At 43.4% G+C, this 26,515-nt stretch overlaps 1 protein-coding gene across 2 annotated transcripts in view; it reads left to right on the forward strand.

The window, feature by feature from the left end:
* The window catches only part of AP3B1 (adaptor related protein complex 3 subunit beta 1), a 214,257-nt gene that overhangs the window by 25,801 nt on the left and 161,941 nt on the right, over positions 1–26,515 (forward strand). Inside the window, exons 3-6 of one of the 2 annotated variants that reach the window (XM_066614924.1) lie at positions 6,639–6,713; positions 12,141–12,236; positions 15,638–15,798; positions 16,363–16,429. In XM_066614924.1, the coding sequence (XP_066471021.1) occupies positions 6,639–6,713; positions 12,141–12,236; positions 15,638–15,798; positions 16,363–16,429 (399 nt within the window). The remainder of the gene's footprint in view (positions 1–6,638; positions 6,714–12,140; positions 12,237–15,637; positions 15,799–16,362; positions 16,430–26,515) is intronic. The other variant, XM_066614925.1, reaches the window with a different exon arrangement.

A 26,515-nucleotide genomic window follows, 5' to 3' on the forward strand; every position in this document is an offset into this window, starting at 1 on the left:
CCAAAGCATCCTTAGCATATTGTCCTAGTTGTTAGATTCATGGCTCTCATCATAGAACTTATGACTGAAATTGAGGTAAAAAGCAGTTTATGCAAAATCTATTGAGTCAGACTGTGGGTTCTCAAACTCAGTTGTTGCAACCAGATTTTTCGTGGGTCATGAAACTGACAGGCTGATAAGGAAAATGAGCCCTAGAGAAACCAAAACAGAGCAGCACTTTTGTGTGTACTTGTGGGGAATAATCTTGTATGGTTGAATAGTTAGGAAGACTCAGCAAGTTGGACAGGCAAATGTTGGTTGAGCTGCAGACATGACAGGAGTTTTGAAAAGAGCAAGACACCAGGATTCTTATACTGTGCATGCGCGCATGTGGGCCCTGTAAAATTCAGGTGTCCTTGTTAAAAAGACCGAAAACTCAGAAGTCTTGTCTGAGAAGAAACATCATCAGGCCTTGAAGGAAAGTCTTGAGGAAGCAGTTTGTAGATTGAAAGGGAGGGAGTTCCATAAGGTTTGTGCCACTACTAAGAACACCCTGTTTCTTCCTGCCACCTCCCATCTTTCCATAGGTAATGTCACTTGTAAGAGGGCTTTTAAGGATCTGAAAGGATGAACTGGATTGTATAGAAATGAACAGAGTACTGAAAATCAAGTAACTAGCAGGACCTAGATCCTAGGGTAGAACAGAATAAATATTTGAATTTTTTTTAAATCTCAGTGATAGTAAATGTTAAACACCACTTATTTCTAAAAGGAAATTAGAATTTAATACAAATGTATGCTCAACATATCTCTTAAAAAGGCATCATGACTAACTCAGACATATTGAGTTAAATTACTGTTTTTCTTTGTGAAGAAGAACCATGAAGGAAAATAAAGGTTTTAACACGCATCATGTATTTAATATTGTGGGCTTACTACTTGACATGGGGACTAGCAAGTCATTAGGGCATGAAGATCCAGGAGATGCCATTCTGTTTTGCACCAGTTTCATTCATGGAGCACTTGTAGTCCTGTGTTATGATCTTTCAATACCACAAGCCTGCAATTTATTTCATTCTGAAACTAATAATGTTCTCCATCCAAGTAGCATGACTGTTTTGATCTTGTAGAGAAATGGTATTTGTTCAGTAACTACCAGATTCAGGAAAGTTCTGAACACATCCTTATTTTGTGTATGTTTATTGCTCTTCATTTAGTGAAGTGAATTGCTCTTCATTTAGTGGGGCTCATTTCCATCTAAATGTGTATAGGATTCAGGCTGCAATCCTAATCACACTTTCCTGAGAGTAAGCCCCATTGAACAAAATAGGACTTACTTCTGAGTAGATCGGGTTAGGGTTGTGCCCTGAGTGTACTATGGTCACGGACCTAGTGAGTTTGGGTCGTATTATTGCAGATTTAGGTCATCCAGGATCGGGCGCAGCAGATGGAACGCTGGGTGCAGCACTACTCTGAGCTATATTCCAGAGAAAATGTAGTCACCGAAGAAGCACTGAACAACATTGAGTGCCTGCCTGTGCTGGAAGAGCTTGACAGTGAACCAACCCTAGAAGAACTTCACGTGGCCCTGGACTCCCTTGCCTTTGGCAAGGCACCTGGAAAAGACAGCATCCCTGCTGAAGTCCTAAAATGCTGCAAAGAAATCATCGTCACTGAGCTGCATGAAATCCTCTGTCTCTGCTGGAGAGAAGGTGGAGTACCTCAAGACATGAGGGATGCAAACATCATCACGCTGTACAAGAACAAAGGTGACAGGGGTGACTGCAACAACTACCGCGGCATCTCTCTCCTTAGCGTTGTAGGAAAGCTGTTTGCCCGAGTTGTACTAAAGAGGCTCCAGGTACTTGCAGAGAGCGTCTATCCAGAATCGCAGTGTGGATTCCGAGCCAACAGGTCCACCACTGATATGGTATTCTCCCTTAGACAACTGCAGGAGAAATGCAGGGAACAACGACAGCCACTCTTTATAGCCTTCATAGATCTCACAAAGGCTTTCGACCTGGTCAGCAGAGACGGCCTCTTCAAGATTCTCCCCAAGATTGGATGTCCACCCAGGCTCCTCAGCATCATCAGATCTTTCCACAAGGACATGAAGGGCACTGTTGTCTTCGATGGCTCCACATCAGACCCTTTTGACATCCGAAGCGGAGTGAAGCAGGGTTGTGTTCTTGCACCAACCTTGTTTGGGATTTTCTTCGCTGTCCTGCTGAAGCAGGCCTTTGGAACTGCAACAGAAGGCATCTATCTCCGGACCAGATCAGACGGAAAGCTCTTCAACCTCTCCAGACTGAGAGCAAAATCCAAAGTCCAGCTGAAATGTCTGCGTGACTTCCTCTTTGCCGACGATGCAGCTGTCACTACCCACTCTGCCAAAGATCTCCAGCAGCTCATGGATCGTTTTAGCAAGGCCTGCCAAGATTTTGGACTGACAATCAGCCTGAAGAAAACACAGGTCATGGTTCAGGATGTGGACTCACTTCCCTGCATTACAATCTCTGAGCATGAACTGGAGGTTGTCCATGACTTTGTGTACCTTGGCTCAACGATCTCCGACACTCATTCTCTCGATACCGAGCTAAACAAGCGCATCGGTAAAGCAGCTACCACGTTTTCCAGACTCACAAAGAGAGTCTGGTCCAACAAGAAGCTGACGGAACATACCAAGATCCAGGTCTACAGAGCTTGCGTCCTGAGTACACTTCTGTACTGCAGCGAGTCATGGACTCTTCGCTCACAACAGGAGAGGAAACTGAGCGCTTTCCACATGCGCTGCCTCCGACGCATCCTCGGCATCACCTGGCAGGACAAAGTTCCAAACAACACAGTCCTGGAACGTGCTGGAATCCCTAGCATGTATTCACTGCTGAAACAGAGACGTCTGCGTTGGCTTGGTCATGTCGTGAGAATGGATGATGGCCGGATCCCAAAGGATCTCCTCTATGGAGAACTCGTGCAAGGAAAGCGCCCTACAGGTAGACCACAGCTGCGATACAAGGACATCTGCAAGAGGGATCTGAAGGCCTTAGGGATGGACCTCAACAAGTGGGAAACCCTGGCCTCTGAGCGGCCCGCTTGGAGGCAGGCTGTGCAGCATGGCCTTTCCCAGTTTGAAGAGACACTTTGCCAACAGTCTGAGGCTAAGAGGCAAAGAAGGAAGGCCCATAGCCAGGGAGACAGACCAGGGACAGACTGCACTTGCTCCCGGTGTGGAAGGGATTGTCACTCCCGGATTGGCCTTTTCAGCCACACTAGACGCTGTGCCAGAACCACCTTTCAGAGCGCGATACCATAGTCTTTCGAGACTGAAGGTTGCCAATAAAAAAAATTGCAGATTTACAGAGGGAGCAAAGTAGAATCTGTCCCTTATTTTTCAGGATACCTCTGCTTAGACAGAGTTGTGTGTGCAGATGCAAAGGTTTTGCATTATGCTTGTATAAAGGCTCTGTTAAGTTGCAAACTAATTTGTTTCATTTGTTAGGACAACCACTTAGTTTGCATGGTTGTTCAGGAAGTCTATGAATTTCAAAATGGAAGACTTGATTTAATCAATAATTTAAATTAGTATGTTATTTGCATCAGGAGAAGATGTGGTTTATACCAGTGGTTTAAATAAATTCACTCTGTTAAATTCTGAAAGAGGGGGAGAACTGTGAGTGCAGATTGCAAATAAGCTAATAGAAATGGTACTTTACCTTAAAAAGAATTTGATTTTTAACAGCAGCAATGTAACACATAAATCAATAATACAAATATATATATTGCTAAGCTAGTTTAGGGACCAAAATATAAAGTCAAGTGGAAACAGTAGTTAATGTTATGATAGTATCTAATACTATAATATGACAGAGCTCCAGTCTCCAGTGCAGATCCTGTACTTTGTTGAACAGTTATATTGCTGCTTATGAAGAGTAAGCTGTGAAAACTCTGACTACATGATAGCCAGCATTATGCCATGTTGCAAACTGCAACAGGTTAGCTGACAAACTCTGCATAATCTCAATACCTTCTGCTCTATGCAATGTACAAGACTAGAGCTTTTAACACATGGGCTATTTAAAGCTGCTAAACTGAAATGAAACCTTAGTCTTTGAAGGACCCATTATGTTCTCTTGGGTTAATGAGCCATGAACAAAGGAGGATTTACACTGATCATTATGACTTAATGAGACAAAATACACTTTAAAAAGATCCTAAATACATATTTACATGGTACACTGCAGCTATTATGATTGGTCAGTTAAATAATGCAAGTTACAAGTGAATTTCCATGATAGGTTTTTAAAGCTGGTAATCTTCTGAATATCTAATACTGTAATTGCATGATATGTTTTATACTAAATGGTCCTGAAATTCTTTTCCACATATGGTAGCATGAACCCTCCCCCCCAGTCAAATTACCCCAAAACTATTAGTGTGGAATTTGTGGTCCCTGAAAATTTAGTGAAATTTAGTGTGCTAGGCCTAGATCAGAATACAATTCCTGATAGTTGGCAAGGTATTGGTGTAAAACTTCACAGGATGTTTAGCTTTCTAAAGATTGGAGAACCTGGTAAACTAGCAGATGGTGGTCATTAATTTTGAATGGGAGCTCCAACATTCTTTTGATTAATTTTTCTTATCTGTATTGCATCCTTGCATAATAGGTCCACAAAATTGATAGTTAGTAAATATTTAGGACAGTTTCACAGCTTAACATTTCATTAATGGCCCACAAAATTAACTTTCAACAACTGGTATATGTCTTCCTTGTGTTTGATGTCCTTTGATAATTTTAATGGCTATTTAAAACTTTGTTGATCCTGTAAATGAAAAGGTATTTCTCAGTGAATCTTGAATTTAGAATTTTTAAATCCTATAGCAAGTCTAGTGCTATTTGGAAAGGACATGCTTATTAGCTTGAAAGATGGTGACATTTTAAGGCATTTGTTCCCAAACCTTTGAGCCCCGAAACCAACTTTTTAAAATGATACTATTGGGATTCAGCCAACTTTAAGAGACTATAAAGGAGGTCTTTAAGAGACTATAAAGGAGGACTATAAAGGGCAGGAGGTCTGGTCTAGAGGGTTGAGCCTCCATTTGCCTGAAGATAACATCCGAAGGTTGCCAGTTTGAGACCACTGGCACCATGCAACCTTGAAGCAGCTGACAAGCTGAGCCCAGCTATTCCGTCTGCTCTGAGTGTGGGAGGATGGAGGCCAGAATGTGTGACCAGATCAAGAAAGAAACATCTGAATGTTGTGGTTTCTTGAAAGATAGAAACCTTCTTTCAAATTGTAAAAATCCCTACGGGGATTTAAATTGCCTGCCTATGTAAACCGCCTTGAATAAAGTCTAAGGAGAAATCTGAGGACCAAGAAAGGCAGTGTAGAAATACCTGTATTATTATTATTACTACTACTATAAAAAAGGTTTCACTTTACCAGCTGCTCAAGCCTCTGTTTTTATTCTTTTCACTATGGTGGGGGTGTACCTTCCAGAGCCTTAGGCTCCATGTGCATCAGATCGTGACCATTCTGGTAGTGCTATGTTCTTCTCGACCTGCCCTTTGAAGTGGACTGAGGCACAGTTGCCTACTCATGAGTACAGATTGTATCTCGTTACCCGCTAGGGTTCTGTTCCAGAACCCCTAGTGGATAAAAATGTGGAAAATAGATTTAAATACCAACTTCCAGGTTTCTTGCCCCTCCGTTGCTCCTAATAAGGTTGTGTCTCGACATTCACAGGGGTTTGATTCTGGGACTTCCTGCTGATACCATAAAATGTGTTAAATACAAGCAATTTTAAAAAAATTAAAAATGTGCCCCTTTCCAATTGTGGTTTAAAAACAGTGTTTCTTCCTGTTGTAGAGAGGCAGTCGGCAATTAGAAATGCAAAAGGCCCCTTGCCTATGCATTTTCCCCTTCTCCAGGGATCAGCACATTCCTTCTCATTTGCAGTGGCCATGCATGTTGAGTCAAATCCGTGTATTAAAAATCCATGTATGACAAGGTTGGACCTGTATATTCAACACGTGGCTCAGTTTCACTTTCTGTAGGACTCAATACATTTTCCTTGTAAGCTATCAGCTTGTCACTGTTGTGACCTACTAGTAGGTTCTGACGATACTTTGGGAAACAGTGTTTTAAGGCAGCACTTCCCGAACATTTTAGCACTTTCCAAACATTTTAGCACTCTCCCTAGAAATGGAGTTCAAGGACTGTTCTCGTAGTTCGTTACAGTCATTCCAGTGAACCCAGAAGGCTGGCCTGGAGAGCAAGATGTGTACTTAGGGACTTCCAAGTCAGACAAAAGGCTGAAACTAGGTTCACACATGATCTACCACCAATTACTAGAGAAGATTGGAAAATGTGACATTTTTATTTGGGGGTATGAAAATTACCTCATGCCACAGGTTAGCTTTACAGCTAACCAGGCGTTTGCAAAGTGTTTTTTTTGTTTCAAAAACTTTTTGTGACACACACCCACTGTGACACACACCCACTGGTGGGTCCCAACCCACAGTTTGGGAAACACTGTTTTAAGGTTTTTGAAAGTTTGCTGACCAGAGTAACACCATATAGTCTTTATGAAATAATAATAGTAATTTAACTTGAAAACAGTATGTTATGACAATACTATGTTTTATTTTGTGTTTTAAGCTGGTTGCCAGAGGGAAAAATGCATCTGAATTGTTTCCTGCAGTGGTGAAGAATGTGGCAAGTAAAAATATTGAGGTATGGTTATTTTTGTCATTTTTTTAGGATGTAACTTTTTTAGCTTTCAACTTCATCCCATTAAACTGCCTTTAAGAGTGAAATAGCATTAATTCTAGTTACCCAATTGTAAAAGCAAGAGCATGCATTGTAAAGAAGGCTTTGTGTGGTGAGGTATTCTTAAAATTTTTAAAATTACAAAATGGTGAAGAGTTTGCTAGTCTAGTTTAGGAGACCACAGACATTCAGTTGCAAGGGCCCGTCTTGTCCTTATTTGACCAGAGTGAGTAAATTGTCATAAGTCAAAGAATATTCACAATAGGAGAATTATTAGCACAATATTTGCCACTACTGTTTCTCTTAGCTGGGATCCCAGCAACAGCAATACAGCCAAAGAGAGGTGCAGAAGAGTGACCAAATTGATGACTGGGCTGGGGCACTCCCCCATGAGGAAAGGCTACGGCATTTGGGGCTCTTCGGGCTAGAAAAATGCTCCAGAGGGGGAACATAATTGAGACATACAAAATTATGGTTTAATAGAGGGATGTTTTCTCTTTCATACAACACCAGAATTGGGAGACTAAAATTGAATAGTGAGTTAGAACAGATAAAAGAGTATTTCTTTAGCCAGCATATAATTAATCTTTGGAACTCGTTGCCATAGGATGTGATAATGGCGCCTGGCCTAGATACCTTTAAAAGGGAATTGGACAGATTTCTGGAGGAAATGTCAATTGCAGGTTACATGTTGTGATGAGTGTACATAACCTCCTGGTTTTAGAAGTAGGCTACATCAGAATGCCAGATGCCAGCAAGTGGCAACTGGATGCAGATCTCTTGTTGTTTTGAGTGGTCCCTGAGACATCTGGTGGGCCACTGTGCAATACAGGAAGCTGGATTAGATGCGCCTTTGACCTGATCCTGTGGGGCTCTTATGTTTTTACTTATATGATGGGAAACAAATTCCATTCAAACAAAAACATGGTGGGTTGCAATGCTGCAAATGCCTGCCTGACAACCATTGCTAGTTAGAGAAGACTGGATTCATGAATGATTGGTCCTTTTATGTACAACTCTGCTTTATATACACATGCAGGAGTTCAAGTGGATTTGGCTTAAATCAGCCTTGAATGCTAAGCTGCTCATGCCTTGTCCTTGCTGCTTGTCTCCTTGCTGTGAACTGAATTGCACACTCCCAGTGATGTATTATATGTTGTATGTTATATGTAGAGCCTCTGGCTTAACATACCAGGCACCATAAAGAAGGATTTGATTAATAGTTCTACTAATATGTTGTTTACAGTGCACTTACTCAGTAGTTGTGAAAACCAGAATTTAAAAAGTTAATGAATAAAAATGTGACTTATGTTCTTTTACTATATTTTTAATAAATTGGAGACTGTACAGTTCTTAGGTAACAATTACTGGCAGGTTATTTTTCAGGATCTGACCACGGGTAAAAATGATTTAGATTTAGAGTAAAAACGGACAAAATTATAGTCAGACGCCCCCTAAGTTTATTCTCCTCCTGACTTATCAGAGGATCATAGAAAATTTCATCACTTTTGGCTCAAAACCAGCCTTTGATTTATCTGTGAGAGATTGACTTATGCTTGAGTGCCTGCAGCAGTGGTTTCAAGTTGGGCATCGCGACGCCCCAACCTGAAAGCCCTGGGCTTTTCTCCCTTAAGGAGCGAGGCAGGGGGGAGACAGAGACATGACGCCCAGCATTGTGCCTCTGATCGGGGTACAGGGGCGTGCTGCCACTCACCGCTGCCTGCAGGAGCCTCCCAGAGGTCAGGGGAGCCAGCACCAGCCTCAGCTGGGCTCCCCACACAGTGCAGAGCCCTCCAGAAGGCGACTGTGACCAAGTCCGGTTTTGTGAGAACAAGAAGTGGTTGCAGTTGCCTTCTGGAGGGCTCTGCGCTGCATGGGGAGCCCTGCTGAGGCTGGCGCCAGGGTCCCCCAACCCCCGGGAGACTGCTGCAGGCGGCGGTGAGTGGCAGTGTGCCCCTGCGCCCCAATCAGAGGCATGATGCCGGGTGTCGTGTCTCTGCCTTTCCCTTGCAGCTAAGACTTCGTGGTCTCAAACGCTCCCAGAGACTTTGAGAACCACTGGTCTATGGTAATCTTATTTCCCTTTGGTGATAGACATATCCTGTACAAACCTTAGCAGCTACTTTTTAATGAATCAAACTGTTGGTTCATCTAGGTCAGTACTTGAGCATTTCAGATAGAATACTGCCTGGAGATGCTGGAGATTTAATCCTGGGACCTTTGGCATGGAAAGTAGGTACTCTGCTCTTGAGCTACTGCCCCTCACCTACATTTTCCATCTGGCCTGGAGAAATAACTCAAGCCCAGAACATCCTGAATGATAAGTGGGGGCAGATTTTGAAATAGGTTCACAATTATCATGGTTACCATGAATCCTGAATTGCAACTGGGGAGTCTTAATGTGGATGTTGAGGTTCCCCAGCCATTTTCAATGGTGCGTCCAAGATCAGCCCTGCTACTTTGGGGTATTAAGATTGAGCAGCAGAATGTAATAACCAGCAGAATCCCAATAGTGTGTCTCCCAACTACCTTCAGGAACAGACACTCAAAGTTCAGTGATTTTTGTGCAGTGCACTTGTACTGCAGTCTTGCTGTCTTGTTCATGCAGCCATATTGAGCTTTTGGAGTCCTCAGAAGTTGGTACTGACTGAGCTCTGAGACAAGTTCCTGCCTCACTTTGAGCTCCATACATATATATTTGCTAGTTTAAAATATTAATTTGCTACTGATGAGATAATCTGAGGGTCAGAGCATAGCTCCTAACATGCTAATATGCAAAAGAATTTCACTGAGAGATCACATTCAATTCCCCAAAAGCAATCTGAAGTCCAGTAGTAAGAGCTACATCTTATGAAACGGTTGATTGTTTGTATTGCTTAGGGATGGAAACTCAAGTCAGGTGACTTGAGTTCAAGTCATGAAAATAGTGTTTTTGCTGACTCATGTTCACTCAAGTCAGCTGCGCTGATGATTCAGGAATTGACTTGAGTCTGAGGCCACTGACTCAGCACTGAGTCCCCACACATGCAAATTCTAATCTGTCTGTGTCTGGGTGTGCTTGCTTGCTTTTTTTGAGATGTGAAAGTCCTCATGGGGCCATCATTCAGACTGGGTGAGCAGCAGGGAAGTTTCATTAAGGAGGCAGTAAAGGTTAATGTTTGCTTTTGTATCTGTGCAGGGGGAGGGGAGCAGGGGGCAGGCTCTCTTGCCCATCTCTGAAGGAACCAATGATCATTGGATGAAGGATGGGCGGTCTGATTTGTTTCTTAGGATAAGAGAGTGCAGGAGGAGGAGCCCAAGGGGGTTCTTGCCTTGAACTGGCTGGAGAAGCCCAGGGAAGAGGGAGGTGGGGAAGAGGGGGGGGGGATTTGTAGCAATCATGCTTTCCAACTGTGTGGCTGCTGTGAGCTCCATTGTTACTTGGAAGGTGGTAGCCCCGTTGAATGACTGGTGCAAATGGGACTACATTTGAGTAGAGCTGCAAAGGTTTGAGTTTTCCTGGTAAGCCTCGAAGCTGCTGCATGTGACCCTCCCTTTTGCCACTTCTGTCCTTGCTCCCATGCAGTCCATCCCACCCCCTCCTGTCTTGTTTACAGAAGGAATTGGGACAGCAAGGAAGTGTTTAAAGAGAACTCCAACATGCACACACAAACCGCAGTAGCAGCTCTGTTTTTTCCCCATGGAATTGCAACTTGCTTTTTAAACAGAAAGACTCATGACTTGAGACTTTTTGAGTTGTGAAAATGCTTCAGGCATCTCAGAAAGTGCCCCCATTATGACTAGTTTTTGAGTTGAGTCACGGGGCGGCGACTCATAACTTTATTTGAGTCAAGCCATGCCTGACTTGCCCATCCTTGGTATTGCCTCTGAATTTTCAGGGCACTTCAATGAATTGTGAATTTTATACTTTTATAGTATAAAAAAGATACTGTTTTATCTTTATAAGTGGTACAGTAAGCTCTCGGTATCCATGGTGGGGGGCCCTGCTGGCAAACTGGAAGTGCCTTTCAGTAGGGACTTCTGGTCGTATCTGGGAGGTCTCTGAGGCCCTCCAGTCACAAACTGGCATATGTGATTTGTCAAGTCAGCAGCTTCCAAGTCTGTGGATAAGGAGGGCCCTCTGTACTTAAGAATTAAAGACAGGATTCAAATGCAGAGGATGGGGGGGGGGGAGGATTGTTCTCAAAACTAGTGAAGGACATTTTGTTACAAGAGTCTAGTAAAATAAATTTTCATAAGCGCAGGCTGCCCTAGGCTTAGTTATATACTTCATGTCAAAAGATGCAGAAAAGTGACCTACAAAGCAATTGGTGGTGTAGAACAGAAATAATCAAAGGTTTAGTCAATAGCTCATGAAGTTTGATATGCTCATATTGATAAACTAATTAAACAGATCTGCCTGTGTTCCTCAAATCTAATGTGGTCCTGTTATTAGTTTTAAAGGGAAGAGTGCTGTAACATTGAATGAAGGTAAATGATAAAAGAATGGTGTAGTCACGAAACCCAAGTACTCCTGCCTCTAGTCTCAGAGTGGTTTCAAGGAAAAAAGGCTTTCTCTGCACACCTGCAGTCATTCACTATACAGGCCTCTTGTTGTCAATGTTGATTGCTGCTTGTTCATAGTAGAACAACAAATAATTTAGTGCCTTGTAACCTTCTGTGATTTAATATCTTGCTTTTTGGCAGAATGGGCAGAAAAATCTTTCTTCAGATAGTGACAATAATTATAGCGCAGCTGTAGTTAAAGGCTTTCTGAGTCTCCGTTATAAACCCTTATGGTCAGTTTATAGATCAGAGCAATTTTTTGTCTGTGCTTAGTTTAATATAAGGCTTTGTTTAGAACTCGTCTAAAGCATAATTTCTTAAAGCAAATATGGGATCAGACTGTTTGATTGGTAGCACTTATGAAATTGTGTTTATATTTAGTTTATGTATTGGTTTATATTAATGAACATTACTTGCATTATTTTCAAAGTTGATCTCATATTAATACTGGTTATTTTCTTTTTAGATACTCAAAATTATGAGTGGTAGCCTTTAACGTCTGAGGGAATCTAGAATATCTGTGCTTTGTCTTTGATTTTTCAGACGTACACAGGTCATAACTATGTTTAATACACTTGGGGTCCAACCCAACTTTCCAGCGCCGATGCAGCTGTGCCAATGGGGCACGTATCCTGCGTTGGGGAGGCAGTCACATAGGCCTTATCAGAGTAAGGGAATGTGTGTTCTGTTACCTCAGGGCTGCATCACAACTGCATTGCATCCTATTGAAAATTGGATAGGATTGGGCCCTTGGAATGCAAAATTGTACCTGGATTTTTGTATAGTAAATTTTCAGATATGTTAATATGTATTCAAATCTGAATGATTTAAATAATGTGTTTTTAGATTAAAAAACTAGTATATGTTTACCTGATGCGCTATGCGGAGGAGCAGCAGGATCTGGCACTACTATCAATTAGCACATTTCAGCGTGCTCTGAAAGTGAGTAAATATTCAATTTGCGGAACTTCCTTGAAAGTTTATTTTTATTACAAACTAGTAAGCAGTTTTTCTTGGGAGGGAAAAAAACCCAAGCTAGTTTTAAAGTTTTTCTGATGTAATCTGGTTTGTTTTGGAACATGTCATTGACCTGTCTACTTGACATGACTATAATAATTTTATAGTGTGCCAAACTCTATTTTGCGAGCAATACTTGCAAACCATTATGTAACATTTCCTTTGTTTAATCCCGTCTCTATCTTGTGAAGTCTGCTCATCCTTATCCAGATGAGTAACCATATTAGTCTTTTGCAGGAGTGGGCAAACATTTTGGCAGGATGGCCACATTATCTCTCTGACACTGTGTAGGGGGCCAGGGAAAAAAGAATTTACATTTCAAATTTGAATAATTTTACATAATTTTTACATAAATGAATGCATTAGTGACAGAATAATTGAATTTTACTGAGCTTATTTATAATACACATGATAACTATAACACAGGCATGTAGAACCACATGAAAACTATGAACTGTTTGCCACGCACCTCTTGCACAGTGAGAACATACAGACCAAGCCAGATCAAACCGGAAACACATGGAGGCATAAATTGTTCAGAGGCAATGGGAAGGTTTAAAATAATGTCCAGGGAAAAGCAGAAAACACATGGAGACAATAAAAAACCTTGCTCTAACTTGGCCTGCAACTTGTGGCTGGTGTTCATGACCACCATTTGCGGGCCAGTGTGGGCTCCAGTAGTCTCTGATGGGCCAGAGGCTCATTGGAGATTGGGGTCTCCCTGCAGGCTGAATTGGGAGACCCCAATGCAAATGGCCCTCAAGCTAGGAATTGTCCACTCCTGGTCTTTTGCAACAGATAGTTCTGCAGTAAAAAAAAGTCTTCTGGCACCTCAAACACCAATAAATGTACTTTAGCATGAGCTTTCAGATGCTTGAAGTATTAAAATAATAAGCAGTAGGGTCAATTGACCATTGAATACAAGAAGCACAGTCTGCTACAATTCTGTGTAAAGTTTAAATGTGTATAAGATGAGCACAGTAATAATTCATAACAATAATTCAGTAATAATGTAATTTTCCTAGCTTTGTGGGAGTTACTCTTCTACTGAACTGAATGCAGCCACTTTTCAGTGAAGGAACTTTAATGGAGGCTTTAGTGTGAAACTGCTGAATTACAATTTATCAGGAAGTGTGATTGTATCTGTTTAGGTTTGAATTAGCAATGGCCAATATACTCAAGATTTCTCCCTCCTGTTATGATCTCTGAGGATGCCCCCTTAATGATATAACCTGTGCAACAGATTCAGTCAGGAAGGCCACAAAGTCATTCTCAGTTATGGAAATAGGGTTTCCCCCATGCCTACTACAGATATACCAAGCAGAAGTCTGAGCATTTTTGAAAATCTTCAAAGACCTACAGTATTTGTTAGCATTGGTGTTAGGGACTCAGGATTCAACTGACAATGGTTAAGGAAATATCAGTGTATAATTAAATTGTATTCTATTTTATCAAATTAAAACTTAGAGGTATGTCACTGGTTTAGTGATCTTAAAAAATGTACATTTGTTAATTAAATCACTTGATTTCCTCTTTTTTGACATCTTTCATTTTTTTCCCCCAGTCTGAAGTGTGCATGCTTATGGGTCTGACACTAGTTCCACTGAACATTCCTTCGTTGCAAGGGGCCATATTGAAATAACGTCTCTGTGGTTGCACTGCACCCGATCATCCCCCTAGGGATCATCGAGGGTAGTAGTGGTCTACATCATAAGTAGTGGAACTAAATATATTCCTGGAGGGTTTGTGGAGATGACTCTCAACACCAAGAGTGTGCTGCTCAGATGATTTACTTCTGTTAATGCCACAAAATGTGTATTCCCCCCCCCCCGGTCTGTAACAGTCTCTGGTATCTTGACTTCCTAGGTCTTCTACCCCTTCATCCTCCCACTCCTTCATATGGAGTTTCTTTGGGGGGAAAAAGTTGAGGAAGAAAGGAATTGTATCTTGGGGAGTAGCCTTAATGAGTTCCAGTTCCCACTGCCTAGGGATCCTGCCTTAGCCCATGTGGGGAGGAACATCAGGTGCACTCTTGAGGCCAGGAGCGGTCCGTCCCACGTCTTCCCTCCAGCCAGGGTTGGGGAGGATTGTACCTGGGCAACTTTTGCATTCTGCGGGGCTCAGGGCTTCTGCTATTTCCCCCTTCTGATCTGCCCACCATTTGTCCTCTAGGTTCCTCTTTGTCTCTGGATTTTCTTCCATGTTTCTGGAATCCTTTCTTCCTCTTCCACTATCCCTGCAATCCTCTTTTGATTCTCTTCTTTTCTCAATATTATCCTGGATTTTCCTGCTCCTTTCTGTCCTCCTCACCTTTGCTTCCTTATTGAATTCCCTTTCCTTCTTCCTATCCTGTCTCCTTTTTTCCTACCTTTAAATCTCCTTGTGTTTTCCTCAGCTGGGATTGCCATCTGCTGTTGATTTCCTTCCTAGGTCATTGTTCTGCTGACTACCTAGACCTAGCCATGGCCAGTTGCAATAGCTCCCTGCATTTGAATTGTTGATCTTGTTTCTATAGCCTCTCATTTCCCCTTCTGGATCTTTGAACATTCACCTATGTTACCTCCTTTAAATATAATGCTGATATCCAAGAAGAATTTATCAGTATGGCACTGTACACTCCTTGCAATGTGTGTTTAACACATTGTGTTTAAACTGGGCTTTCATCCACTCTGTATGCTTTCAGTATGTCCGTTCAGCACCCACACATGCTCTGGATCTCTGGCATGTATAGTGAATATATGGATATGTATGATCATGGAACAACTTGAGAATCTGACCTAAGTGCAGCTCAGGACTTTGCATGGCAAACACCTGAGTTGCTTCAGTGATTCTCACAACTGGATTTGAAGCTTGGATGGCATGGATCATGTTTCTCTGTTGCCACCTATTTGTTTGGCCTTGGGCTAGTGGCTCTCTTGGCCTCAGTTCCTCATCTCTGTCACAGAGATCATGGTGACTGACTCTATGGAATCATGGTGACTGACTCTATGGAATTGCTGATGGGTTGTAAAGGACTAATAATAGTGACATGGAAGATACTCTTGTGTAATGGAGATCCAAATAGAAAATACAGGTCAGCCCTCCTAATCCGCAGATTCAGTTTCTTGAGGAATTCAGAATCTGTGGGTTCCAAACCCGAAGGAGAGGGCCCACCTGGATCCTCTGAAGGTGACTGGAGCTGTGCTTTTCCCCATTTGAGAGCCTAGGTGTGAGTTAAGAAGCAAGGTTCAAATTTTGAAGTAAAACAAAGTGATGTATGTGCATTCACTAGCTTTACTTAATACTAAGTAAGTTCTAAGTTTATTGGTATTTTTCTTCCATTTTAGGATCCTAATCAGTTAATCCGTGCAAGTGCCTTGAGAGTTTTATCCAGCATCAGAGTGCCAATTATTGTTCCAATTATGATGCTAGCCATCAAAGAAGCATCAACTGATTTATCACCTTATGTTAGAAAAAATGCCGCCCATGCAATCCAAAAGCTTTACAGGTAAGTTATCTGTAGCCATAAAAATGGAAAAGATGTGTTTAATGCTCAGTAGAGTGTGTTATATTGAAGTTTAGCAACAGCTTATGATAACTGCCTTCTGCTAATAGGCATAAGGTTCGCTAGATGACTTTGACTAAATGGTCTATTTTAACATAGTTTAGCACCAACTTGGGCTATAAATAACTGTTATTTATTTTAGTCAGAAATAAGCCTAGTAATGCTTAGTAAGCAAAAACATGGACTCTGTAGCTTGACAAAATATTGAATTCCTTATTTTTTGAATCTGAACTTAAAACTTTTATTTTTGTGGGCAGGATCCAAAGCACTGCACATAGGACTTCCACATATACTCCAAGGTTTCTTTGTACTACCCCTTGATTTTCCCCCCTACTCCTTCCTGAATGTTATATAAAGTTGTGAGTGTTCCTGTTCTGTTTCTCTCTTTACATTTTTCTATCTTGAGCCCTATTTTCGTGTAGAATGTATACTTGGCATGAAGTCAAGGCATTGACTTGGCATTGAGCATCTTAAAATGAGAGAATTGATATTTATTTTGCTTTTTAGCCTTGATCCTGAGCAAAAAGAAATGTTAATTGAAGTGATAGAGAAACTTCTGAGAGACAAAAGCACAGTAAGTAGTAACAGATTACTTCACTTAGTCCAATTAACTTTGTTTTCAGTAGTAAATACCTTAACCAAAGTATAACTGTGGTCTGAATAGTTTTGTCTGAACTGTTTGAATTTTTTTTTAAAGAAACATGTTAGCAGTATAATTTCTAAATGTGTTTTTGAAGAGAGGTGAAAGAGGTGAACTTGTTATATGTTTAAATGCAGCTATGCTATATGGTCCATAGAATCAACAATTTTTTGCTTATTAGCTTTTTTACTCTAAGGCCTGTAAGAGTAGCAGACTTCAGTTTGCATGATTTTCAGATTTAAGGTTATATTGTATACAGGCATTCACCCGTATCTGTGGTGAATGGATCCAGAATGGAACCCCCATCCCCAAGGTTACCTGTAACCATGGATATGGACGAACACTTTCACCCACACTTTCCGGAGGCGAGGGAAGCTCTGTTCTGGAGCATCCTCTGAGTCCAGCAGAGCCCATGGTCATCTGTTGGTACAGGCTGAGCTCAGCATCTAAAAACACATGACTTTGGTTTAATGGAGAAACCAGAAGTGACTTTTTAATGCCTTATAAAGGAGACCCGGGAAGGCCTTTTGTGTTTTCAGCTCCAGAGCGGGTGCACACGGGGACAACAACAGGGACAGGACTGCAGACCCAATCTTCGGATATGGCACCCCTGTATATGCATCAGAATCATCTTATTTCATTGTCAGTTTATTAATAAACTGTGTTCCTTTATCTAGAACAGGGGTCTCCAAACTTTTTGGCCAGAGGGCCACATCAAATATCTGGCGTGGTGTTGGGGGCTGGAAATTTTTTTTATAAAATTTAAATAAATAAAGATAGAACCTAGATGAGTGAGTAAATGAATGAATGGGCTCATTCTTGCAACTTTTCTGGCCCTCAGAACACCCTCCAGACACAATCAGAGCACAGTTCTGGTTGTGTTCTGTTGAGTGGGCCAGAGGCTTTCAGGGGACAAGAGGTTGGCCGTGGGCCGGATAGAGGCTTGCCATGGGCCGCATCTGGCCCCTTGGCCGGGGTTTGGAGACCCCTGATCTAGAACGATAAACTATTACATTTGGATATGTCTAAGTACACGTAGAGCTTCCTTTCTTGCACAAATGGTTGTAGCAGAAGTGTGAAACTCCTTATGCAGCACATAGGTGTGTGCATGCGGTGCTTTCACATAATATATGTACAGTTGTGCACTGCTTAACGACAGGGATGCAGACGCTATACGAAGCCTCTGAAGATGAGGGGAAGCTTTTCTGAACTTCAAAGAGGCAGCACATGTCTGTGCACTGCCTCTGCGAGGCCCAGAATGCCAGAAATGAGACTTCTGGTTTCCTCCTGGCCTGGGGGGTGCGATCTCCTGACCAGCAGTATCTGTCACATATGTGACCTGTTGCTGCCTGGTAGGTCTTTAAGGGGCACACACCTGCACTTCCAAACATTGGGAGTAGTGCTAATTGGGTGAGTGAAGGGGTAACAGACTTTAGATACACCTCTCCACCAAGCTGCTCTGGGAGCTGTCTTTTTGGATATCTTTGTTAATGAATCCTTTTTTATGTGAAGCACTTTCTTAGTATAGATGGTTTGTTTCTTGAGTGCTAACAGCACTCCGATGTAGTTGACAGTTTCAGCTGCTTTAATTGATATAACAGTCTATTATGATACCATTTATCTTACCAGGTACCCTATCCAGCAGTCCACTGGGTTTGAATGCCTTCATGTCATGCTGGAGAGGGAAGATGGAATAGGGATTCTGTTGGTGTACTGCAGGCCATGCTGCCCTATAGTCTCCCTGCCTGAGCTCACCAGGGTGATCTCAAGTGTGGTGTTGGAATGCCCTCACATATTAGTGCTGGGGGACTTTATCATCCACACTAAGGCCCCGGAGATAGTGTTACCAAAAGAGCTGGTTTTTGTTTAGGGGAATTTGTATACAGCCATGGGATCTTAAGACTGGATGCAAAACCAGCATTCAGTGGAAATTCCTCATGCTTAAAGAAGAGACTGAGAGAAATATTCCAATAAATGATTACAGCTTTATTTAAAGGGACACAAAAATAGATATCCAAAAGAATTAATAAAGAACTATTGTAATGCCCTAACCAGAGTATCCTGCAGTGGTGAGTGCAGTGTTGTGCAGGTATATTTGGTGCATCCAAAGAAATAAGAAAAAGGGGGATCGTAGGTAAGGATTTCAGGGGTCCAAATCCAAACACAAACCCTAGATACAGTGGAAAAATGCCTGACAGGATTACCAAGTTTCATTCAGCTAGAGTCACAAAGTAAGATTATCATTTTCCTTCCAGGTTGTGTGATTGGGGGGGAGGGGGGAGAACGCAAACAACCAAGAGCCTAAGCCTGACCCAAAGTGGAAGTGAGGCCTGCAGGCCAATGTTTCTGGGAGAACAGTTCATCTTACATGCTGGCATCCATATATGAAGGCCTGTGAAATGTTTCTTGATATCAAAGTACCATAACCAGAAATATAATAAAATGGGGGGTTATTCTGCTAATAACAGCAGCAGTTCAGAACTTCATGGCTGCCATGGTAACATGGGTCTGTCTTAGCAAATATCTGATGTGATACATGACGTGGGACACACGCTGGATCTGGTGTTTACTGTTGGATAGGTTGATGGTGATCTGGATGCAGAGGAGATTAAGATCACTCCTTTGTCATGGGCAGATCTCTGCCTTTTGGAATTTAGGCTTATCATGGCTTCTCACCTCCACAGCGGCGGGGGACCCCATTGTATGGGCTGTCCCTGGAGGCTGAAGGATCTGGATGGATTCCTGAGGGCTCTAGGGCAGTGTTTTTCAAACTGTGGGTTGTAACCCACTAGGTGGGTTGCAAGCTGATTTCTGGTGGGTTGTGAGAAGGTCGCGCCCGCCATCTTGGAAAAGGGCAAAATTTGTGGGCAGTGCCATCCTGAGAAAGGGCGAAATATGTGAGCAGCGCCATCTTGAAAGAGGGCAAAATATGTGGGCGGCCCCATCTTGGAAGAGGGCAAAGCCTGGGAGCAGCCACTTTCAGCTTGCAGGCATTGAGTAAACTGAGAGAGCGGCTTGCACAAGCCAGAGAAGTCAGCATGCTGCTTTTCTCTTGTGAGCATGCTGCTGCCAGTTCTATTAGGAGAGGAGAGCGCACCTTGAGATTTTCAGGCGAGCCTTTCAGCAGCACGCTCCCTCGTTCGGGAGTGCAGGGTCCCTCTGTTTAGCTCTCTTTGTACTGGAAAGTAACACAATCCCTTGTTGTGACTGGGAGCAGTGGTGTAGGGAGTCCCTGATTAAGGCTGCAATCCTATCCACCCTTTCCTGGGAGTAAGCCCCATTGACTATAATGGGACTTAGTTCTGAGTAGATTTGCACAGGATTGGGTTCTAATTTTCCTGCCAGCAGCATAGCAGCCACACTGCACGTCTGCGCTGATAATCATGGAGACCCCTTCACCCCCAGCAAAAACGAAGGATGGTGCTGCTCCTTGGAAGCACCGGGACCTCACCATTGCTACCTTGCCATCTCTCCCAGCTGTGAGGAGTGAGCGCGCTCTTCCTGTGTATCTACTACTCTTTTCCTCCTCTTCATTGCTGGGAGGGGGAGATGGGGCATTCCTGCTTATCTATCTCCTTACCAGCAGCTAGGCTCACTCCCAGAAAAGACAAGGGAACATGCTGATTTTTGGATGTGCCTTGCTGCCACCTCTCCCAGCCATGACAAGGAAGCACACCCTTCCAAGCAAGCTACCCCACTGTTTGACTTCTTTTAGCAGCTGGGAGGGAGCAGCAGGGTGTCCCTGTTTATCTTCTTTCTTATGAAAGTGGGGGGATACCCTGCCACCCTCCCCAGCTGCTTCTCTGATGCACATCACTAAAAGGAAGCAAATAGAGATGTAGGTATACAATGCATCTTTCCAAGTGCCTCGGTCATCTCTTCTGCACTTCCTCATCCCACCAGCCCAATCCTACCCCAGGTATGGATCAGTGATATTGCATATGTATGCCATTAAAAATTAAGCATGGACATTCTCTGAGTTTGAGCAGCTCAATTCTTGCCTCCCTGAGGCTTCATGCCCCTTTGCTACTGAAGTTCAACTAGGAATTACAGAGTCCTATGCAGAGTCAGGAGAGGCAGACTTCTATGCTCAGCAATTCCCAATTCAAAAAGAGAGCATCAGTTTGATGGCCCCAGGATGCTTTGAAGGGGCTCTGCTCTCCATTCCCTGCTCTAACCAAAACATTGACAGGTTTGCATCCTCCTAAAAAAAAACTACAATAGATCAGCTTTGCAAGAAGTGTGCTGCAGGCTTAACCAAGAAGGGGACCTACCAAGAGAGCAAGATAAGAGAGTGGTCCTCATTGGAGTTATTTTGAAAGAGAATGTCACTTAAATTGGTGGGATTCAGAGTAGCTACCCAGAAGAGAGTTTGTGTGGTAGAGAAGCATTTTGGTAATCTTCAGGGTTGTATGTGAAATGGACTGAAAATAAGCTCACAGCATATGGCAGAGAAGCCACAGACAAGGGGTGGGACTAGATGACCTTTTAGGTCCCTTCCAATTTCATGATTTTGGTGATCTTCAGGGTTATATGTGAAATGGATTGAAAGTAAGTTCAGAGCGTGTGGCAGAGAGCATGTTGGTGATCTTCAGGGTTGTATGTGAGCTTCTGAGCTGGAATATTTTCTCTTGTCATTTGCAGTTTGAGTTCCTAGGTGAGAACAGTGGTGTAACTTCCTGCTTGATGATGTCACTTCCAGGTTGATGACATCACTTAAGAACATAAGAACAGCCCCACTGGATCAGGCCGTAGGCCCATCTAGTCCAGCTTCCTGTATCTCACAGCGGCCCACCAAATGCCCCAGGGAACACACCAGATAACAAGAGACCTCATCCTGGTGCTCTCCCTTGCATCTGGCATTCTGACATAGCCCATTTCAAAAATCAGGAGGTTGCGCATACACATCATGGCTTGTACCCCATAATGGCTTTTTCCTCCAGAAACTTGTCCAATCCCCTTTTAAAGGCATCCAGGCCAGTCACCATCACCACATCCTATGGCAAGGAGTTCCACAGACCAACCACATGCTGAGTAAAGAAATATTTTATTCTGTCTGTTCTAACTCTCCCAACACTCAATTTTAGTGGATGTCCCCTGGTTCTGGTGTTATGTGAGAATGTAAAGAGCATCTCTCTATCCACTCTGTCCATCCCCTGCATAATTTTTTATGTCTCAATCATGTCCCCCCTCAGGTGTCTCTTTTCTAGGCTGAAGAGGCCCAAACGCCGTAGCCTTTCCTCATAAGGAAGGTGCCCCAGCCCTGTAATCATCTTAGTCGCTCTCTTTTGCACCTTTTCCAATTCCACTATGTCTTTTTTGAGATGCGGCGACCACAACTAGACACAATACTCCATGTGTGGCCTTACCATCGATTTCTACACCGGCATTATAATATTAGCTGTTTTGTTCTCAATACCTTTCCTAATGATCCCAAGCATAGAATTGGCCTTCTTTACTGCCGCCCCATATTGGGTTGACACTTTCATCGACCTCTCCACCACCACCCCAAGATCTCTTTCCTGATCTGTCACAGACAGTTCAGAACCCATCAGCCTATATCTAAAGTTTTGATTTTTTGCCCCAATGTGCATGACTTTACACTTACTGACATTGAAGCGCATCTGCCATTTTGTTGCCCATTCTGCCAGTCTGGAAAGATCCTTCTGGAGCTCCTCACAATCACTTCTGGTCTTAACCACTCGGAAAAGTTTGGTGTTGTCCACAAACTTTGCAACCTCACTGCTCAACTGACTCCAGGTCATTTATGAAGAGGTTGAAAAGCACCAGTCCCAGGGCAGATCCTTGGGGCACATGGCTTTTCACTTCTCTCCATTGTGAAAATTGTCCATTGATGCCCACTCTCTGTTTCCTGGCCTCAATCCATGAGAGGACCTGTCCTCTAATTCGGAAAAGTTTGGTGTCGCCTGCAAACTTAGCCACCTCACTGCTCAACCCTGTCTCCAGGTCATTTATGAAGAGCACCGGTCCCAGGACAGATCCTTGGGGCACACCGCTTTTCACTTCTCTCCATTGTGAAAATTGCCCATTGACACCAAGTCTCTGTTTCCTGGTCTTCAACCAGGTCTCAGTCCAGGAGAGGACCTGCCCTCTAATTCCCTGACTGTAGAGTTTTTTCAGTAGCCTTTGGTGAGGGACCATGTCGAACGCCTTCTGAAAGTCCAGATATATAATGTCCACGGGTTGTTCCGCATCCACATGCCTGTTGAACTTTTCAAAGAACTCTAAAAGGTTTGTGAAGCAAGACTTACCCTTACAGAAGCCATGCTGATTCTCCCTCAGCAAGGCTTGTTCGTCTGTGTGTTTTGAGATTCTAACTTTGATGAGCCATTCCACCATCTTACCCGGTATAGATGTTAGGCTGATCGGCCTATAGTTTCCCGGGTCCCCCCTCTTTCCCTTTTTAAAGATAGGCGTGACATTTGCTATCCTCCAGTCTTCTGGCACCGTGGCCGTTTTGAGGGACAAGTTGCATATCTCAGTCAAGAGATCAGCAACTTCATTCTACAATTCCTTAATAACTCTTGGGTGGATGCCATCAGGGCCCGGTGACGTATCAGTGAGGTCTGAAACATCTCCTCTTTTAACCTCTGTCTGACTTAATTCCTCGGTCAGGAGGGGCCGTTCGGGCAGCGGTATCTGCCCAAGGTCTTCTGCTGTGAAGACAGATGCAAAGAACTCATTCAATTTCTCTGCCATCTCTAAGTCTCCTTTTATCTCCCCTTTCCCTCCCTCACCATCTAGAGGGCCAACCGCTTCTCTGGCAGGTTTCCTGCTTCTAACATATTTGAAGAATCTTTTATTATTCCCCTTAATGTTGCTGGCCATGCGTTCCTCATAGTCTCGCTTTGCCTCCCATATCATCTTCTTACATTTCTTTTGCCACAGTTTATGTTCCTTTTTATTCTCCTCATTAGGGCAAGACTTCCATTTATGGAAGGAAGCTTCCTTGTCCTTGACAGCCTCTCTAACTCCACCCTGCTGCTGGCTGCATAGCTTTTTTGTTGTTTTTTATTTAGGGGTGCTATAAAAAACCTTACACTGGTTAGCAGCCCTCTTCTCAAGGGAAGAGAAGCGCAGTGTCTGGGGCCCTGGCCACCTCGCCCTGCTGCTGAACTCGCCCAGATGCTAAACTCGCGGTGCCTTACGTGGCACTTAGTTCCCAGAGGCAGTTGGTTTCCCAGCGGCCACACGCGTCTGCAGAGAGATGGCAGGCCCTAGCTTTATACTCCTAACTGGCTCCTCCTCTCTTCCCTCCTTCCTTGCTGATTGAAAGGTGGGCTGGTCTTCCCAGGTGCGCTTACAAAAGCTCAGGAAGGCAAAAGGCTGCTGATGGGCGTAATATACTCTGCAGACTCCTGAATGGAGTACTTGGATTAGCCTAATGGGGCTCTTATCACCTCCTAAAGGTAGTGATGCTAACTTTCCAAAATGGACTATGATCGGTCATATGGTCAATGGAGTATGACTTCCGGTGGGTCCCAGACAGATTGTCATTCACTGAAGTGGGTCCCAGGCTAAAACATCTGAAACCACTGCTCTAGGGGATTTTCCTGTTGCCACAGCTGGCGACTCACCTGGTGCCCTGGTTGACCTCTGGAATGGGGAAATGTCCAGAGCACTAGATGAGATTGTGCATGAGTATCTGCACAGCTGCAGAGTAAGAGCAGCTCCTTGGTTTTCTGGGAAGCTGCAGACGAAGCAGTAGGGCAGACGCCTAGAATGACAGTGGCAAAAAAATTGTGCTGAGTCTGACCACAGAGAGGCTAAAGTCCATCTCAGAGCCTATTCTGTGGTGGCAGCTAAGAGGTCATACTTCTCTGCTGTCAACTCATTCATAAAGAATTGTCTGACTGAGCTCTTCCGTGTGGCCTGTGGCCTACTAAATCTGCCCCCCCCCATGGGGAGGAGCACACAGGCTCACTGTGACAAGTTTGCAAAGCATTTCGCGAATAAAGTTGATCAGCTTCATCATGACTTGGATGTCATGTTAGGAGTATCTAGTGATGTCCCTGGGGCACCTGTCTATTCTTCCTTCTGGGATTCTTTTCAGCTTATAGAACCTGAGGACGTGGACAGGATTTTCTGGAGAATGAAGCCATCTTCTTGCTTGCTTGACCCTTGTCTGGCATGGCTAATTAGATCCACCTGGGGAGACCTAGTCAAGTTGACAGGGAGGGTGGTGAATATATCTTTGAGGGAGGGAATGTTGCCACTGACCTTGAAACAGGCGGTGGTTCACTCCCTCCTGAAGAAACCCTCCTTGGATCCCACTAATTTGAATAATTTTTAGCTAGTTTCAAATATTGCTTTTTTGAGCAAGGTGTTAGAGCAGGTGGTGACGTCTCAAGTCCAGAGGGTCTTGGAGGAAGCTGATTATCTGGATCCATTCCAGTCTGGCTTTAGACCGGGGTTTAGGACAGAGACTGCCTTCGTGGATAACCTGTACTGTTGAATGGACGGGAAAGTGCGTCCCTGTTAGTTCTGCTGGACCTCTCAGTGGCCTTTTATACCATTGACCATGGTGTCCTGGGTTGGTTGACTGAGTTGGGGCTTGGAGGCACTGTTTTGCAGTGGTTCCACTCCTTCCTGGCTGACAGATCCCAGAAGGTGGTGCTGGGAGATGTTTGTTCAGCATTCTGGCCTTTTGGGTGCCGGGTGCCACAAGGTTCCATTCTATCCCCCATGCTGTTCAACATCTTCATGAAGCAGCTGGGAGATGTTTGGGGTAGTGTGCCATCGGTATGCTGATGACACCCAGCTCTTTCGCTCCTTTCCTCCTGACTATGAGGGGGTATTTGAAATTCTGGATCATTGTCTGGAGGCAGTTGGGAGCTGGATTTGGGTGAAAAGCTGAAATTAAATGCTTATAAGACAGAGGTTCTCCTGGTCTGGAAATCCACGACTCGGGTATTGGGACTATTGTATCTTGCCCACCAGTACACTACAACCCCTGTTGTCTCTATTTTCAGCTGGACTGGGACAGATGGGTAGTGCCACAGTAGTCACCATGCTAGTGAGGCCAATATCACCTGCCATACTGTGAAGTTTCACTAGTGTTAGAAGTACCACTGGTTGAAATATACTCCTTTAGGAGTGTCATACAAGTTCTCCTGAGAGATGTTCATCTAAATGTACAGGTAGCTGCTGAGAAGGCTGCATCGTTCAGATGTGTTGCATAGGTGACTTGGTCAGGAGGTCTGTGACTGCATTGTAATTAAATAGTTCATTAACTGATTTCTAAGTATCATTCATTGGCAGCCTCATGTGGATCTCATGCATGATGGTTGTTTGGTGTCCGTCTGAGAGAACACATTGCAGCTTGTGCATCTGGATCATCTGAAGTGATAGTCAGGAGTGATTTTCTGCAACTTGATGAATGTGTGGATTCTGCAGTGATCTGAGGTTGAACAAGAGGAGGGTAAACATAGTCGTTGTCACAAGTTGCCATTTCATATGTGATAAATGGCTCTGGGTGATGTCTAGATACAGGGGAGCCAAAATGTGACTAGAGTGATTTTTCTCTTGTCCTTAGGTACAAGATACAGTGGGTGTATGGGGAAAAATGCCATTGTCTACAGCAAATTCTGGATTCACTGATCCTCAAAGGGCTTTTGAGGTCTCCAGCTGTGGGTTTAAATACATTTTTCTTTTGAAACAAATTGCATACCCATGTGCCCTTTGAGGACTAGATAGGATTATCTGTAGCAGATGACTCTTGGGAGGTCAAATAATTTGCTTGATAAAAATGAACTGAAGAATTGGCAATGTCTTTGTGATGAGATTACTGATGTGTTCTAAACTAGAATATTGCCTTTGGGAAAATGGAGCAAAGTAAGGTGCATTCTTTAACATATTTAACAGATATGCTAGAAGCAGTGTGTGGTGTTCAGCTTGCAGATGCAAGGTAACCTAGTGTTTTCCAAAGTTATTGATTCAAGGTTGGTAAAAGCCTTACCATTGAGGGGAAAAAATTACTGAGTTTGTGCAGATGCTGTA

This window comes from Tiliqua scincoides, chromosome 2, assembly GCF_035046505.1.
Source record: "Tiliqua scincoides isolate rTilSci1 chromosome 2, rTilSci1.hap2, whole genome shotgun sequence".
Taxonomy (NCBI): Eukaryota; Metazoa; Chordata; class Lepidosauria; order Squamata; family Scincidae; genus Tiliqua; species Tiliqua scincoides.